At 40.8% G+C, this 15,397-nt stretch overlaps 1 protein-coding gene across 8 annotated transcripts in view; it reads right to left on the reverse strand.

The window, feature by feature from the left end:
* Window positions 1-14,002, reverse strand: part of KHDRBS2 (KH RNA binding domain containing, signal transduction associated 2) — a 773,215-nt gene extending 759,213 nt beyond the window's left edge. For all 8 annotated transcript variants that reach the window (XM_059880504.1, XM_024983848.2, XM_059880501.1 and 5 more), the window contains exon 1: window positions 13,679-14,002. In XM_059880504.1, the coding sequence (XP_059736487.1) occupies window positions 13,679-13,769 (91 nt within the window). In that variant the 5' untranslated portion in view covers window positions 13,770-14,002. The remainder of the gene's footprint in view (window positions 1-13,678) is intronic.
* Window positions 14,003-15,397: the final 1,395 nt, after the last annotated feature.

A 15,397-nucleotide genomic window follows, 5' to 3' on the forward strand; every position in this document is an offset into this window, starting at 1 on the left:
AAGAATTTAGCAAGTTAAACAGTTCTCCTTAAAGGAAAAAAAAAAAAATGTAGAGAAAAATGTCTCAACAAATCACAGAAACTTCTCCAATCCTTTAGATCCAAAAAAAGAACTGCCATATTCCCCTACTCTGGCCTCCTAAACCCCAAACTTCCTGAGAAACAACTGTGAGTGTAAGACATTCTGAAAAGTTAGGCTTTCCCAATAATCCTTAACACAATTCTGTACTAAGGTAGTTTCACTGAGTTAGGATTGGGGTGGAGAGTACTGACAAAACGTGGTCCACTGGAGAAGGAATGGCAAACCACTTCAGTATTCTTGCCTTGAGAACCCCATGAACAGTATGAAAAGGCAAAAAGATAGGACACTGAAAGATGAACTCCCCAGGTCAGCAGGTGCCCAATATGCTACAGGAGATGAGTGGAGAACTAACTCCAGAAAGACTGAAAGGATAGAGCCAAAGCAAAAACAATACCCATTTGTGGACATGACTGGAGATGGAAGTATAGTCTGATTGTGTAAAGAGCAATATTGCATAGGAACCTGGAAAGTTAGGTCCATGAATCAAGGCAAATTGGAAGTAATCAAACATGAGATAGCAAGAGCGAACATCAACATTTTAGAAACCAGAGAACTAAAATGGACTGGAAAAGGTGAATTTAACTCAGATGACCATTATACCTACTACTATGGGCAAGAATACCTTAGAAGAAATGGAGTAACCATCACCGTCAACAAAACAGTCCAAAATGAAGTACTTGGATGCAATTTCAAAAACGACAAACTGATCTCTGTTTGTTTTCAACGTACACCATTCAAATTCACAGTAATCCAAGTCTATGCCCCAACCAATAATGCTGAAAGGTGAGGCTCAGTAGATCTATGGAGACCTACAAGACCTTCCAGAACTAACACCCAAAAAAGATGTCCTTTTAATTATAGAGGACTAGAATGCAAAAGTAGGAAGTCAAGAGATAGCTGGAGTAACAGGCAAATTTGGTCTTGGAGTACAGAATTAAACAGGGCAAAGGCTAATAAGAGTTTTGCCAAGAAAATGCAATGGTCATAGCAAACACCCTCTTCCAACAACGCAAGAGAAAACTCCACACAGGAACATCACCAGATGGTCAACATTGAAATCAGATTGATTATATTCTTTGCAGTCAAAGATGGAGAAGCTATACATGGTCAGCAAAAACAAGACCGGGAGCTGACTGTGGCTAAGATCATGAACTTCTTATTGCCAAATTCAGACTTAGATTGAAAAAAGTGGGGAAAACCACTAGACCATTCAGGTATGACCTAAATCAAATCCCTTACGATTATACAGTGGAGGTGAGACATAGATTCAAGGAATTAGATTTGATAGACAGAGTGCCTGAAGAACTATGGACAGAGGTTCGTGACATTTTATAGGAGGCAGGGATCAAGACCATCGCCAAGAAAAAAGTGCAAAAAGGCAAAACGGTTGTCAGAGGCCTTACAAATAATTGTGAAAAGAAGAGAAGTGAAAGGCAAAGGAGAAAAGGAAAGATATAACCATTTGAATGAAGAGTTTGAAAAAATATAAAGGAGAAATAAAAAAGCCTTCCTCAGTGATCAATGCAAAGAAATGAGGAAAACAACAGAATGGGAAAGACTAGAGATCTCAAAAAATTAGAGATACCAATGGAACATTTCATGCAAAGATGCACTCAATAAGGACAGAAACGGTATGGACCTGACAGAAGCAGAAGATATTAAGGAGAGGTGGCAAGAATACACAGAAGAACTATACACAAAATATTTTCACAACTCAGATAATCACAATGGTGTGATCACTCACCTACAGCCAGACAGAATGTGAATTCAAGTGGGCCTTAGGAACAAAGTTAGTGGTGGTGATGGAATTCCAGTTGAGCTATTTCAAATTCTAAAAGATGATATTGTGAAAATGCTGCATTCAATATGCCAGCAAATTTGGAAAACTCAGCAATGGCCACAGGACTGGAAATGATCAGTTTTCATTCCAGTCCCAAAGAAACGCAATGTCAAAGAATTCTCAAACTACTGCAAAATTGCACTCATCTCAAAGTAATGCTCAAAATTCTCCAAGCCAAGCTTAAACAGTACATAAACTGTGAACTCCCAGGTGTTCAAGCTGGATTTAGAAAAGGCAGAGGAACCAGAGATCAAATTGCCAACATCCACTGGATCATGGAAAAAGCAACAGAGTTCCAGAAAAACATCTATTTCTTCTTTACTGACTACGCCAAAGCCTTTGACTGTGTGGATCACAACAAATTGTGGAAAATTCTGAAAGAGATGGGAATACCAGACAACCTGATCTGCCTCCTGAGAAATCTGTATGCAAGTCAGGAAGCAACAGTTAGAACTGGACATGGAACAACAGACTAATTACAAGTCGGAAAAGGAGTACATCAAGGCTGTATATTGCCACCCTACTTATTTAACTTATATGTAGGGTACATCACGGAGAAGGTGATGGCATATCACTCCAGTACTCTTGCCTGGAAAATCCCATGGATGGAGGAGCCTGGTGGGCTGCAGTCCATGGGGTCGCTAAGACTTGGACATGACTGAGTGACTTCACTTTCACTTTTCACTTTCACGCATTGGAGAAGGAAATAGCAACCCACTCTAGTGTTCTTGCCTGGAGAATCCCAGGGACAGGGGAGCCTGGTGGGCTACCAACTATGGGGTCGCATAGAGTTGGACATGACTGAAGTGACTTAGCAGCAGGGTACATCATGAGAAACACTGTGCTGGATGAAACACAAGCTGGAATCAAGATTGCCAGGAGAAATATCAATAAGCTCAGATATGCAGAACATCACACTTATGGCAAAAATGGAAGAAGAAGAAAGTGAAAGAGGAGAGTGAAAAAGTTGGCTTAAAACTCAATATTCAGAAAACTAAGATCATGGAATCTGGTCCAATCACTTTATAGCAAATAGATGGGGAAACAGTGACTGACTTTATTTTGGGGGGCTCTAAAATCACTGAAGATGGTGACTGCAGCCATGAAATTAAAGATGCTTGCTCCTTGGAAGAAAAGCTATGATCAACCTAGACAGCATATTGAAAAGCAGAAACATTACTTTGACAACAAAGATCCATCTCATCAAAGCTATGGTTTTTCCAGTAGTTATGTATGGATGTGAGAGTTGGACAATAAAGCTGAGCACCAAAGAATTAATGCTTTTGAACTGTGGTGTTGGAAGAGACTCATGAGAGTCCCTTGGACTGCAAGGAGATCCAACCAGTTCATCCTAAAGGAGATCAGTCCTGGGTGTTCATTGGAAGGACTGATGCTGAAGCTGAAACTCCAATACTTTGGCCACCTGATGTGAAGAGCTGACTCATTGGAAAAGACCCTCATGCTTGGAAAGATTGAAGGTGAGAGTAGAAGGGGATTACAGAGGATGAGATGGTTGGATGGCATCACTGACTCAATGGACATGAGTTTGAGTAAACTCCAGGGGTTGATGATGGACAGAGAGGCCTGGCGTGCTACAGTCCATGGGATCACGAAGAGTTGGACACAATAGAGCAACTGAACTGAACTGTACTAAGGTAAATTTCCTTCTTTATACATGTACTAACCTTTTATAAACTATACTTATTTAAAGATGCTGTGGAAGAATTCACCCAATATTCCCATTCAGAAACATATTTCAGAAATTACGGGTACCACTACACTGATCTCCTTGACTTACTTTGCATGTTAACATTTGACCTTCCTATAAGGCTTGCATTTCTCCCACAGGAGACAGGATGTTTTGACCACTTCAGGAGCCTCTGGATGAGAAAACCTGGGTTTCAGCTTTATGATTTGCTTGCTGAGTGATCTGAAATAAATTAACTTGCTTAATTGTTAATTTTTCTCATTTGTAAGACAGGGTAACACTAATAACGATCTCATAGGATTATAAATGGATTAACAGTGGTAGACATGTTGACATCTAGTTTCAGTTCAGTTCAGTTAAGTCACTCAGTCGTGTCCGACTCTTTGCAACCCCATGAATCACAGCATGCCAGGCCTCCCTGTCCATCACCAACTCCCGGAGTTCACCCAGATTCACGCCCATCGAGTCAGTAATGCCATCCAGCCATCTCATCCTCTGTCGTCCCCTTCTTCTCCTGCCCCCAATCCCTCCCAGCATCAGAGTCTTTTACAATGAGTCAGCTCTTCGCATGAGGTGGCCAAAGTACTGGAGTTTCAGCTTCAGCATCATTCCCTCAAAAGAAATCCCAGGGCTGATCTCCTTCAGAATGGACTGGTTGGATCTCCTTGCAGTCCAAGGGACTCTCAAGAGTCTTCTCCAACACCACAGTTCAAAAGCATCAATTCTTCGGCACTGAGCCTTCTTCACAGTCCAACTCTCACATCCATACATGACTACTGGAAAAACCATAGCCTTGACTAGAAGTACCTTTGTTGGCAAAGTAATGTTTCTGCTTTTGAATATGCTATCTAGGTTGGTCATAACTTTCCTTCCAAGGAGTAAGCGTCTTTTAATTTCATGGCTGCAGTCACCATCTGCAGTGATTTTGAGCCCCAAAAAATAAAGTCTGACACTGATTCCACTGTTTCCCCATCTATTTCCCATGAAGTGATGGGACCAGATGCTTTCTGAATGTTTTCTGAATGTTGAGCTTTAAGCCAACTTTTTCACTCTCCTCTTTCACTTTCATCAAGAGGCTTTTGAGTTCCTCTTCACTTTCTGCCATAAGGCTGGCATCATCTGCATATCTGAGGTTATTGATATTTCTCCTGGCAGTCTTGATTCCAGCTTGTGCTTCTTCCAGTCCAGCATTTCTCATGATGTACTCTGCATATAAGTTAAATAAGCAGGGTGACAATATACAACCTTGACATACTTCTTTTCCTATTTGGAACCAGTCTGTTGTTCCATGTCCAGTTCTAACTGTTGCTTCCTGACCTGCATACAGATTTCTCAAGAGGCAGGTCAGGTGGTCTGGTATTCCCATCTCTTTTAGAATTTTCCACAGTTTATTGTAATCCACACAGTCAAAGGCTTTGGCATAGTCAATCAAACAGAAATAGATGTTTTTCTGGAACTCTCTTGCTTTTTCCATGATCCAGCAGATATTGGCAATTTGATCTCTGGTTCCTCTGCCTTTTCTAAAACCAGCTTGAACATCAGAAAGTTCATGGTTGACATATTGCTGAAGCCTGGCTTGGAGAATTTTGAGCATTACTTTACTAGCATGTGAGATGAGTGCAATTGTGCGGTAGTTTGAGCATTCTTTGGCATTGCCTGTCTTTGGGATTGGAATGAACACTGACGTTTTCCAGTCTTGTGGCCATTGCTGAGTTTTCCAAATTTGTTGGCATATTGAGTACAGCACTTTCACAGCATCATCTTTCAGGATTTGAAATAGCTCCACTGGAATTCCATCACCTCCACTAGCTGTGTTCGTAGTGATGCTTTCTAAGGCCCACTTGACTTCACATTCCAGGATGTCTGGCTCTAGGTGAGTGACCACACCTTCGTGATTATCTGGGTCGTGAAGATCTTTTTTGTACAGTTCTTCTGTGGTATTCTTGCCACCTCTTTTTAACATCTTCTGCTTCTGTTAGGTCCATACCATTTCTGTCCTTTATCGAGCCCATCTTTGCATGAAATGTTCCCTTGGTATCTCTGATTTTCTTGAAGAGATCTCTAGTCTTTCCCATTCTGTTGTTTTCCTCTATTTCTTTGCATTGATCGCTGAGGAAGGCTTTCTTATCTCTTCTTGCTATTCTTTGGAACTCTGCATTCAGATGCTTATATCTTTCCTTTTCTCCTTTGCTTTTTGCTTCTCTTCTTTTCACAGCTATTTGTAAGGCCTCCCCTGATAGCCATTTTATTTTTTTGCATTTCTTTTCCATGGGGATGGTCTTGATCCCTGTCTCCTGTACAATGTCACGAACCTCATTCCAGAGTTCATCAGGCACTCTATCTATCAGATCTAGGCCCTTAAATCTATTTCTGACTTCCACTGTATAGTTTAGTGACTGACAAAGAGTATCTCCCCATCAATGATGATGACAGAGAGATGATGAGGACAAAGATCTATGATCACCATGACTTCCTCAGAATCCCTGTACCACTAACAGTCTGTAAACTCCAGCAGTTGTCACCATATACTGCTAATTTATATCATGTATATTTTTAAAAACTAACAAATTAAACATCTGACATCTCTTCACATACCAATAACACACACCGAGTGTTACCAACACACATCCAAGGGCAAATGTAATCACATAGTTCAGTGTGGTAGAGTTCTTGCCCTACAAACTGACCCCCAGACTTTACCTGAACTATATGTATAGTAAGGGACCTAAAACTTTGTCATTCATTTGTTCTTGAATTTTTTTTAATCACTCTCTACTGCAGAAATTTTTTGGAAGTAGTGTTTCAGAGGGTAAGGTAAGCACTGGAGAATATGCTACAAATTATTTGCTTCCAAAAATAGTTTTTAAAAATTGAGCAAAAGGATATGGAGCTGTGACATCTCAACTTTTTGACAAACAAAATGTGACTATTTCAGAACACCCATTGGATAAAATGAAAAAGTCATGTAACATGGGTATTTGCTAACATTCATTTCAGAGATCAGTTATTAACCAGCACTCTATTATTATTTTTAATCTATTTCTATTTCAGTTCAGTCGCTCAGTCATGTTCGACTCTTTGCAACCCCATGAATCACAGCACGCCAGGCCTCCCTGTCCATCACCAACTCCCGGAGTTCACTCAAACTCATGTCCATCGAGTCAGTGATGCCATCCAGCCATCTCATCCTCTGTTGTTCCCTTCTCTTCCTTCCTGCAATCCCCGCCAGCATCAGGGTCTTTTCCAATGAGTCAACTCTTCGCATGAGGTGGCCAAAGTATCGGAGTTTCAGCTTTAGCATCAGTCCTTCCAATGAACAACTAGGACTGATCTCCTTTAGGATGGACTGGTTGGACCTCCTTACAGTCCAAGGGACTCTTCAGAGTCTTCTCCAACACCACAGTTCAAAAGCATCAATTCTTCAGCGCTCAGCTTTCTTCACAGTCCAACTCTCACATCCATACATGACCACTGGAAAAACCATAGCCTTGACTAGACAGACCTTTGTTGGCAAAGTAATGTCTCTGCTTTTTAATATGCTATCTAGGTTGTTCATAACTTTCCTTCCAAAGAGTAAGCGTCTTTTAATTTCATGGCTACAATTACCATCTGTGGTGATTTCAGAGCCCCAAAAAATATTTCATTGAAATTCACCATTGCTTTAAGAAAAGGATTATATTACAATCTATTAATATATTGTCTTACACTGATAATAGCTTTAAACAAACCAACTGGTCTTAATGTAATTCCAATTAAGCTACATTTCTTCTCTGTATTCAGACAAGAACAAATACGGACATAGGAAAGGCTGGTGACATTATGGAATCATCTCCAAGGGTTACTAAAATATCTTTCCTTTCTACAGCTGCCATGGGGACACAGAGCTCCAGTCTAGATTTATACTTAATTAAACCAAAAATCTGGATCTCATATTGCATTCTGATTACCCAAATGGATTTATCCTGGTCATGCTAATTCTTACATAAATAATTAATGAAATATTAATGTATAAGAATGAACCTACCTTCACAAGAAAACCTTATAAAGAAATATATTATAACACAAATGAATGGCGACGGGTTATTATACATAAAATAAACACAAAAGACTTTGTGGAAGAAGGCAGCCCTGCTGGGTACCATGGGGACTAGGTAGTGGTTTCCCCAGATTTTCTTGTGCTTCATATACACCAAAGTGGGAGCTAAAGAGGTTAGCAAACCAAAAACATTGACAGAAAGAGACAAAAACAAAGGCTCAAGCAAAGCCTGCTCTTTCCAGCAGCAGGACTAGAAAGAGGGCAACCTTGCATGACAGAAAAAATTTAAATGACAAACACCCTCCCTTAGCCAAAGAACAGACATAGAAAACAAAACCAGGCCCCAAAACCAGTGTCTCATGCTCACCTCAGTCAAGAAAGGTAAATAGGGAGCTGAGGTGTCCAGCTTTTCCCTGCTGTGAAGGGGCACCCCTTCTCTTTAGAAGAACTGGAGGCCTGAATGGGCAACGAGGGTTCTGTTCCACTGGCAGTGGGGACAGAGGCCATGTGGAGACCCAGGTGTCCACCCTCAGGAGCAGGAGCAATGCATACTCCCCCTCCAAGCCAGTGGGTGTCAGAGCAGCTTTCACCCCTGCTGGAACTTCTCCCCACCCATCTTGGTGTCACTAGAGGTCACATGGGGATCAACAAGAAGGGCCCTTCACTCTCCTGGGCACCTGGGAGAGCCTGGATTCTCCCTGCCCTGGGAACATCCAGGAGGCACCCCCACCCCCCACCCCTCTCCTCTGCTGGCCTGTGGTCTGAGACAGCCTGCCTTCCAGAACAGCATTTAAAGGTATGATGTGGTTAGACCTTGCCTTTAAATGAACCATTCTGATAGGGTGTGTGTGCTGGGGTGATGATGAAAAAGAGGGAGGATTCTGAGAGTAACAGAGAGAAGAGAAAACCAACAGTGTGTAGTGTTCAAAAGCCAAGGGAGAAACCAAAAAATTGGGAAAAGACCAACAGTGAAAAATACACCCAAGTACCCTCATGAGAGGTCAGAAACATCTTATTGGATTTGGTAATTAGATGATTCTCATTGGAGCCTCTGGTTGCAGGACAAAATGGGAGGCTGCAACCAGAACAGAGCTGTGGAAGGTAAACTGAGAAAGTGAGCAGCAGCAATACAGACTCACAGCATCAGAAACTGGAAGGAAACAAGGGAGGAAAAGTGTCTAGAAAGATTATTTTTGGAAATATTACTTTTGGAAAGTGAAATAAGTATTCTATTTTTTTTAAAGTGATTCTAGTTGAATCATGTTTACAAGCTGCCCCAAGGAAAGATGGGGAAGAAGAAGGTGGAGCCACTAAAGAAAGGACATAATGACAGGACAGGCCTGGGGGAAGAGGGACACCAGGGTTAAGGATGCTGAGAACAAGTCAGCCTTGAACAAAAAGAGGCATTTCATCCTTGGGGAATGAAAAGAGTACAGGAGTTTCTAGGTAGTAGGAGGCTGAAGAACGTTGGAAGAGACAGATCCACTTCCCTTGATAAAAAAGAAGGATGAAATCAGCTGCCCAGAGTGACAGCCAAGCAAATGTGGAATTAGTCTTGAGCTACCTATGTCCTGGTCCAATCAGGCTCAAGTCAGACATGGACAAGCAAGCACTGACAGAAGGAACATATTTTAAAAACACTCATTAGAACCATCTTCCATAAGATAATTTATTTCATAATTTGGCTTATGAGTTAAAATTTCACTCAGCAATAATTCAAAAAATTAAGTACTAACGTGAGTCAATGTTCATGTTATTAAAAAATCAAACTTCAATTTGACGTCAAGTCCATAATGTCATTAAAATGCTAAGGACAATCTTAGAAGTATTATCTTATATTTTCTGCTTCAGTTTTTGCTTTGGTTGTATAAAATCTATATTTTAAAATATAGCTTACATGTCACAAACAGTATTTTTTTTAACCCTAAAAGAACCATGCCTGATGGATATTAGTTTTGTTGTTTTACCAATGAAGAAACTGAGGATCAGAAAGTAAATAAATGAAATATCCTTTATTTCTTAGTTGGCAGGGGTGTCAAGATTCTATCCCAAGTGTTTTATTTGTTAAAGCAGAATTTCTCCACTACATAATAAATATGTTTTAACTGCAGATCAAAGATATCTTTCAAATCAAAGAAAATCTTTAAGTTAATTTTTTCCATTTTTTGTTTTAAGAAACATAAATAGGATTATCCCAAATTTATTGGGAAAGCAAAGCGATTACACTGATCAAAGGAAAAGTCACATGAATACTAGTTTTTATCAGAAGTGGGTTTTAGATATTATACCAATACCTTTATCTTAAGAACACACCATATTTAAATATTTCAAGGAACACATTCAAAATTAAAAATAATCCTTACTGAAAATCTAAATGTAGTTAAACCACTATGAGTCAGCGTTTGTAAAAAATTATTGATCCTTGTTCTTCTCATTCACCCACACCTGCAAACAGGCCAATCCTAAATGGAAGGGCAAAATTTTCACAAAAGTTTGAAAAAAGCATTCAGAGTTTTTTAAAAATACTTGAACTGTTGGGATATTAGCAATATTTGACTTTATCATATGATGAGTAAACCAAAACAATGATGAATTTTCCAATATTTGTGAAGAGACAGAGAACTCAAACACTCTGAATTGGATAATAATTTATTAATCCTTCTAAAGGTATGGAATTACCATAATTGAACATATACATTTGAACAGATGCAAAAAAGAATATTTCCATGTATATACATTTTTAACTCCCAAGCATTGAAAATAGTTCAGTAAGAACATAAATCTGTCCCCAGTGCCCAAAATAATGTGTATGCCTCAAACTGCAATACAATGCAATAAACATATTATTAATCATTAACCTAAGAAATGGAAAAAGTTTCCAAAAGGTTTAACCACTGATTTTGGTATTCTGAATATACAAACTGCACTCCTTTGCATCAGGAGGAGTCCCAGATTTAATTAGAATTACAAAGAAGCATACAGATCATCTAGTCCAGCTCCTCAATTTGAAAGACAAGAAAACTGGCCCAGGGAAGAGAAATTTACCAAGATTCATTTTAGGCAAAAGTGGAATTAAAATCCAGGTATCTGGATTCACAGTTTAGTGTGCTTCCCTGAAGTATCATAGATATAAATAACCTCATCTAATTTCATCTGGCAAGCAAATTCAGAGACTGAGTGGAACTTCAAGGATTGTGCTGAATCTGCTCTTTTATCATACTTCAAAGCACCTTCCATACAAATAGATAATAAATAATATTATAATCCAGAAGAAAATTATTTGAATTACTCAAGCAATATTATACTATTCAAAACATATTATTCAAGATCTTTTCTAAGTAACAACATAGTACATATAATGTTCAGGCTCTTCTATCAGCTTTGTCAGACTCATTCCTATTGAAAGCACCCAGCCAAAACAAAGTGAAGTAATAAACTACAACAAAAATAACAAAATAACCAGCAAACTAGCACTTTTAACCCCATGACCTTCAATTCTAAGTCTGTAGTCACAATGGCACACTGATTTGCATCTACCACCAATCAAAACAGCAAAACAAATCATTATGAATGCTCAGTGGCTTACATCACTGACCTTGTATATATTACCTTCCAGAAAATCATTCTGAAGAACTGAATCATCTGGATCATTTTTATTACACACTCAGTCTTGAGACAGTCTGAACAGTGCTGGCTGAAATGTACTTCTTGGAACACCTTCTTTCCAAACGAACATCTATGTCAGGTGTATTTATAGCCACTGCCTTCAATCAGTACATTTCCAGGGGTGAGAAATAAAATTATCTCAACAACAATTTCCTATAGAGATTTGAAATAAGACCTAAGAATCTAGGTAGACGGCCTTTGAAAAGACAATGAAAGATCTGTAATGTAAAATGTACGTTAAGGTTTATTCAGAAGGACACTGTTCCATGAGAACATGAAGAGGCTTGGGTACAATCAGAGAATTTAGATCTTGTGGATCTTTCAGCCAGTTGCAAAGAGTCTCTTTATATACTCAAGATTATTATCATTACTCACCTCCTCCTCCTCCTCCTCCTCCTCCTTATGATTCCTCTGAAATGTGGACACCTATCTTTGTTTCTTCCTTAGACATTTCTCTATTTAGGCATTTTTTACTTCTAATTCGTTACAAAAGCAGAACATGCTTCCCCCTACTGGGAAAATATTAAATTACAAAGTACATAGGAACATGTTCCTAAGTATCAAAAAACCAAATTTCTGAGAAAAATAAAATGTTAAGGAAATGTTAAGGAACCAGGTGCACTTTTCTGACTATTTTACCACAGAGAAATACTTCCATACTCTGTTTAGAGCTCCTCACATGCATTGCTTTAGTTTGGCAGTTTTCAGTACACTAACTCTCATTAATGACTGATGAATTAATCATCTAGCCTACTGTCCCCAAAAGAAGTCCAATTAGCAGGTCTGAGAAAATGATTAATTTGTAAATTTTTCTATTTTAAAGACTTTGCCAGCTAAATGAAGACATTTCTGGAAAATGCATTGAAATAGATGATTTAAGAAGACAATTGCATTTTTAATCATTTTGAACATTTGTTAATCCATTAATTTTCAATGTCCCTATTATTTCATGTAGTTTATTTATTTTTAATAGAGTACAGGGAGAGTTTAATTTTTTAACTGACTTTCATTTACAATTTTAGGTTTCATTTTTTTATTCAGTAACCAAGAAAGTAGTAAGAATGACTGCATTTTCCATCCCAAACCCTCTACAAAATCAACTTGTCCCCTGAAAAGTAGTTTATTTGTTTCACACGTTCAATATTTCAATTGTTGTTTTTCTTAATTACTTAATATACAAAATAGAAAAATATCTGATACTTTATTGTTGCAAATAATAATCCATCAATAAAACATTTAAATAAGTGTAATGCCTATTTAATTCGTACATGGAGGATTAGAATTTCTCTTTCCATGTAAAACTAAATCTCACAAAAGAAAACATTTCTTTTGATGCTGAAGGGCTGAGGAGAAGAAAGTTACTACTTTTAGTTTTGCTAAGTTCCTAAGAACCTAAGCAACAAAACTGCATTGTAGTCAATTTCATGATGAAGCAACTCATTATTGAGACATTCATCCCCCCCCAAAAAAAAAGCCTTTAGTTTTTATAAAGGTAAATGTAGATTGCTACAGATATCTTGGGTATCTTTAGCAGTTAGATAGCACTGTTTCAAGATAAATGGAAGTAATTAGGTTAATATTTCTATCATACAGAAGTTCCTGTGTGTGTGTGTTTAAACAACCCTTCAAGAGAACACAAAAGACAAGATATTTATGTTCCTCGGGGAATTAAATCTCTTTTAACATTAAGGCACACACACACACAAACTGCACACTTGGTACAACAGTTGATCAATCGTGGAGGGTTCCCAGGGACCAGCATCTCCCAGAGCACCCAATCATCACACCTCAAATAAACGGATATGCATTTCAGACACTTCCACATTCACAAACAGAACACGCATAATTTAATCTAGGGTAATACTAAGACTTTCCATAGGAAAGACTGTAATTAGACTAAGGAAATCAAAATCACTTCTCAATCAGAACGGAGAGAGAAATAAGAGAAAAGTGAGGAAAGGGAAAGAAAAAGAAATACTGATTTGTAGATAAGAAGCTCATCGAACACCACATTGATCACCATTCACTCCAAACTGACTTCCCTTCCCTTGGCGGAGTTAAAACATCCCGGTGGACCACTCAGCTCCTTAACGTCGCTCCATCAGTGATCCTAAAGTGCACTGTCTTCACAGCCAGCGCCCGCCGCTCCGGGCTACCCGGATTCAGCCGCGGATGGAGTGAGGGAGTAGCACCCGCCTCCCAAGGACCAGCTCCGCCGCGGCTCTGGGCGAGCATCTTCCAGGGCAGTTTCCGCGAAGGAGACAGGCGTCCTCCCGGACTCCGCTCCCCGAGCCCCGCCGCGGCTACGGGGGCCGGCGGTCTACGCCCACCCGGGGGCAAGTCCTACCTTCGGCCAGCAGGCGCGAGGCGTGCACGAAGGACGGGTCCAGGCTGTCTCTCTCTGCCATCAGCTCAGGCAAGTACTTCTCCTCTTCCATAGCGCGGACTTCGTACGGCCCCCGGCCAGGCTCAGGGCTCCGTGCGCCGGACGCACGTTCCCGCCGTCCTGCTCGCCCACCGCCCGCCCGCCTCAGCTACGGCCGGGGTCTGGCGCCCTCTCTGGGCCGTCGCCGCCCGCCCCGCAGAGGGCTGAAGCGGTGCGGAGCCTCCCGGCCGGTCGAGCGGCCGTACCTCGCTCCAGCCCAGGACGGCTTGCTCCGGCGGCCTGGACGGGGAGGCGGGCACAGGGCTCGTCCCGCCCTTGCCAAGCGCTCATTGGCGGGTGTGCCTTAAGGGGCGGGGCCCGCAGCGGCTGAGAGTCGCCATTGGGCAGCATCGCACGTCGGTCGGCCGAACTGGCAGGAGGCGGGGCCGCCGGGAGGAGAGCAAGGAAGGTGCGCGCGCTTTCTCCTCACAGCCGGCGCCCTCAGGCTGTTAGGCGCGCTCAGCTGTGGAGCCCAGGTGTAAGGAGCGGTCTGTCTTCTGCGGAGGCGCGAGCGTAGAAGAGCAGGAAAGGCCGTAACCGAGAAGCCGGAGTCCGAGACAGCGGGGAGATGGGGCGAGGAAGCGCGCAGCGAGGACGGGAGAGCGCCGGGAGCGCCTCAGGAGCGCAGAGGCGACTTCTCCCGCATCCGGAGGCTCAGGTGTTCCCTCTCCTGCCTGCACACGCGCTCGGTGCGCAGAGATCGGCGTCGCTCCCTCTCTGGAAATACAGTGAAGACTGCTTGTGATGGGTGGCTGCTGTTTCCAGTGGGCTTGACCTGTATCTAGGGGATGCAGTAGATGCTGCATTGATGAACAAATTGATGAACATCATTGATGAACAAATAAAGCGGCTCCGCGGCTGTATCGCCGCACAGCAACGCGCCTCCACTGGACAGTCACAGCGGGACTGACTGGGTTTCTTCCGTCCGTTCCTCCTTCCCCAGTCCCTATCTATAGGGGCCTTCTGGAAGGGGGCTGAATTTTAAAACTAAAAAGCCACATAATCAGTCTGTGAAAGAATTAGAAAAACATGTGGAAGAAGGAAGGGACTAGGAAGCAGGCAACGACAGTTGCTCCGCCCTCCCCGTTTCTCCGTCATTTAGGATGTGCAGTCTCTTTCGCCAAGTGCAATTGCTATTCCTCTTCTGATAAAGCAGAGTTAAACCCCCCGGGTATCACCAACACTGCCCAGCCTTGTCTCACAAATGCACTTGAAAATGCAGCTTAAGTACTTTGGATATTACAAAATAAATTTTTCCACCATCTCTTTGCATAAAGTCATTTTCTAATTCGCCTCTCCCCCATCATTTTTGTTTGTGGAAGAAGGAGGGCTAACTTCCCTATAAATAAAGCATGATGAAACTTTTCCAAGTTATCTTATTCTATTCTGAATTTTCTTATTTATTTTTCAAGATAAGGTTGGAAATTATCTTTTATATCTTATAAATATAATTATATATCATATAATAAATATATTTATAAATGTATATTGTAAAATAAAATTGAATATTATATGAATAATATATATTATATAAATAATATAAATTAAATGTTATTTTAACATTTATTTAAACCTGGCACAAGTATTACTTTCTTTGTTTTACAGTTGTGGAAACAGAGAAGGTCAGTGGCCCAGAAGTGA

This window comes from Bos taurus, chromosome 23, assembly GCF_002263795.3.
Source record: "Bos taurus isolate L1 Dominette 01449 registration number 42190680 breed Hereford chromosome 23, ARS-UCD2.0, whole genome shotgun sequence".
Classification (NCBI taxonomy): domain Eukaryota; kingdom Metazoa; phylum Chordata; class Mammalia; order Artiodactyla; family Bovidae; genus Bos; species Bos taurus.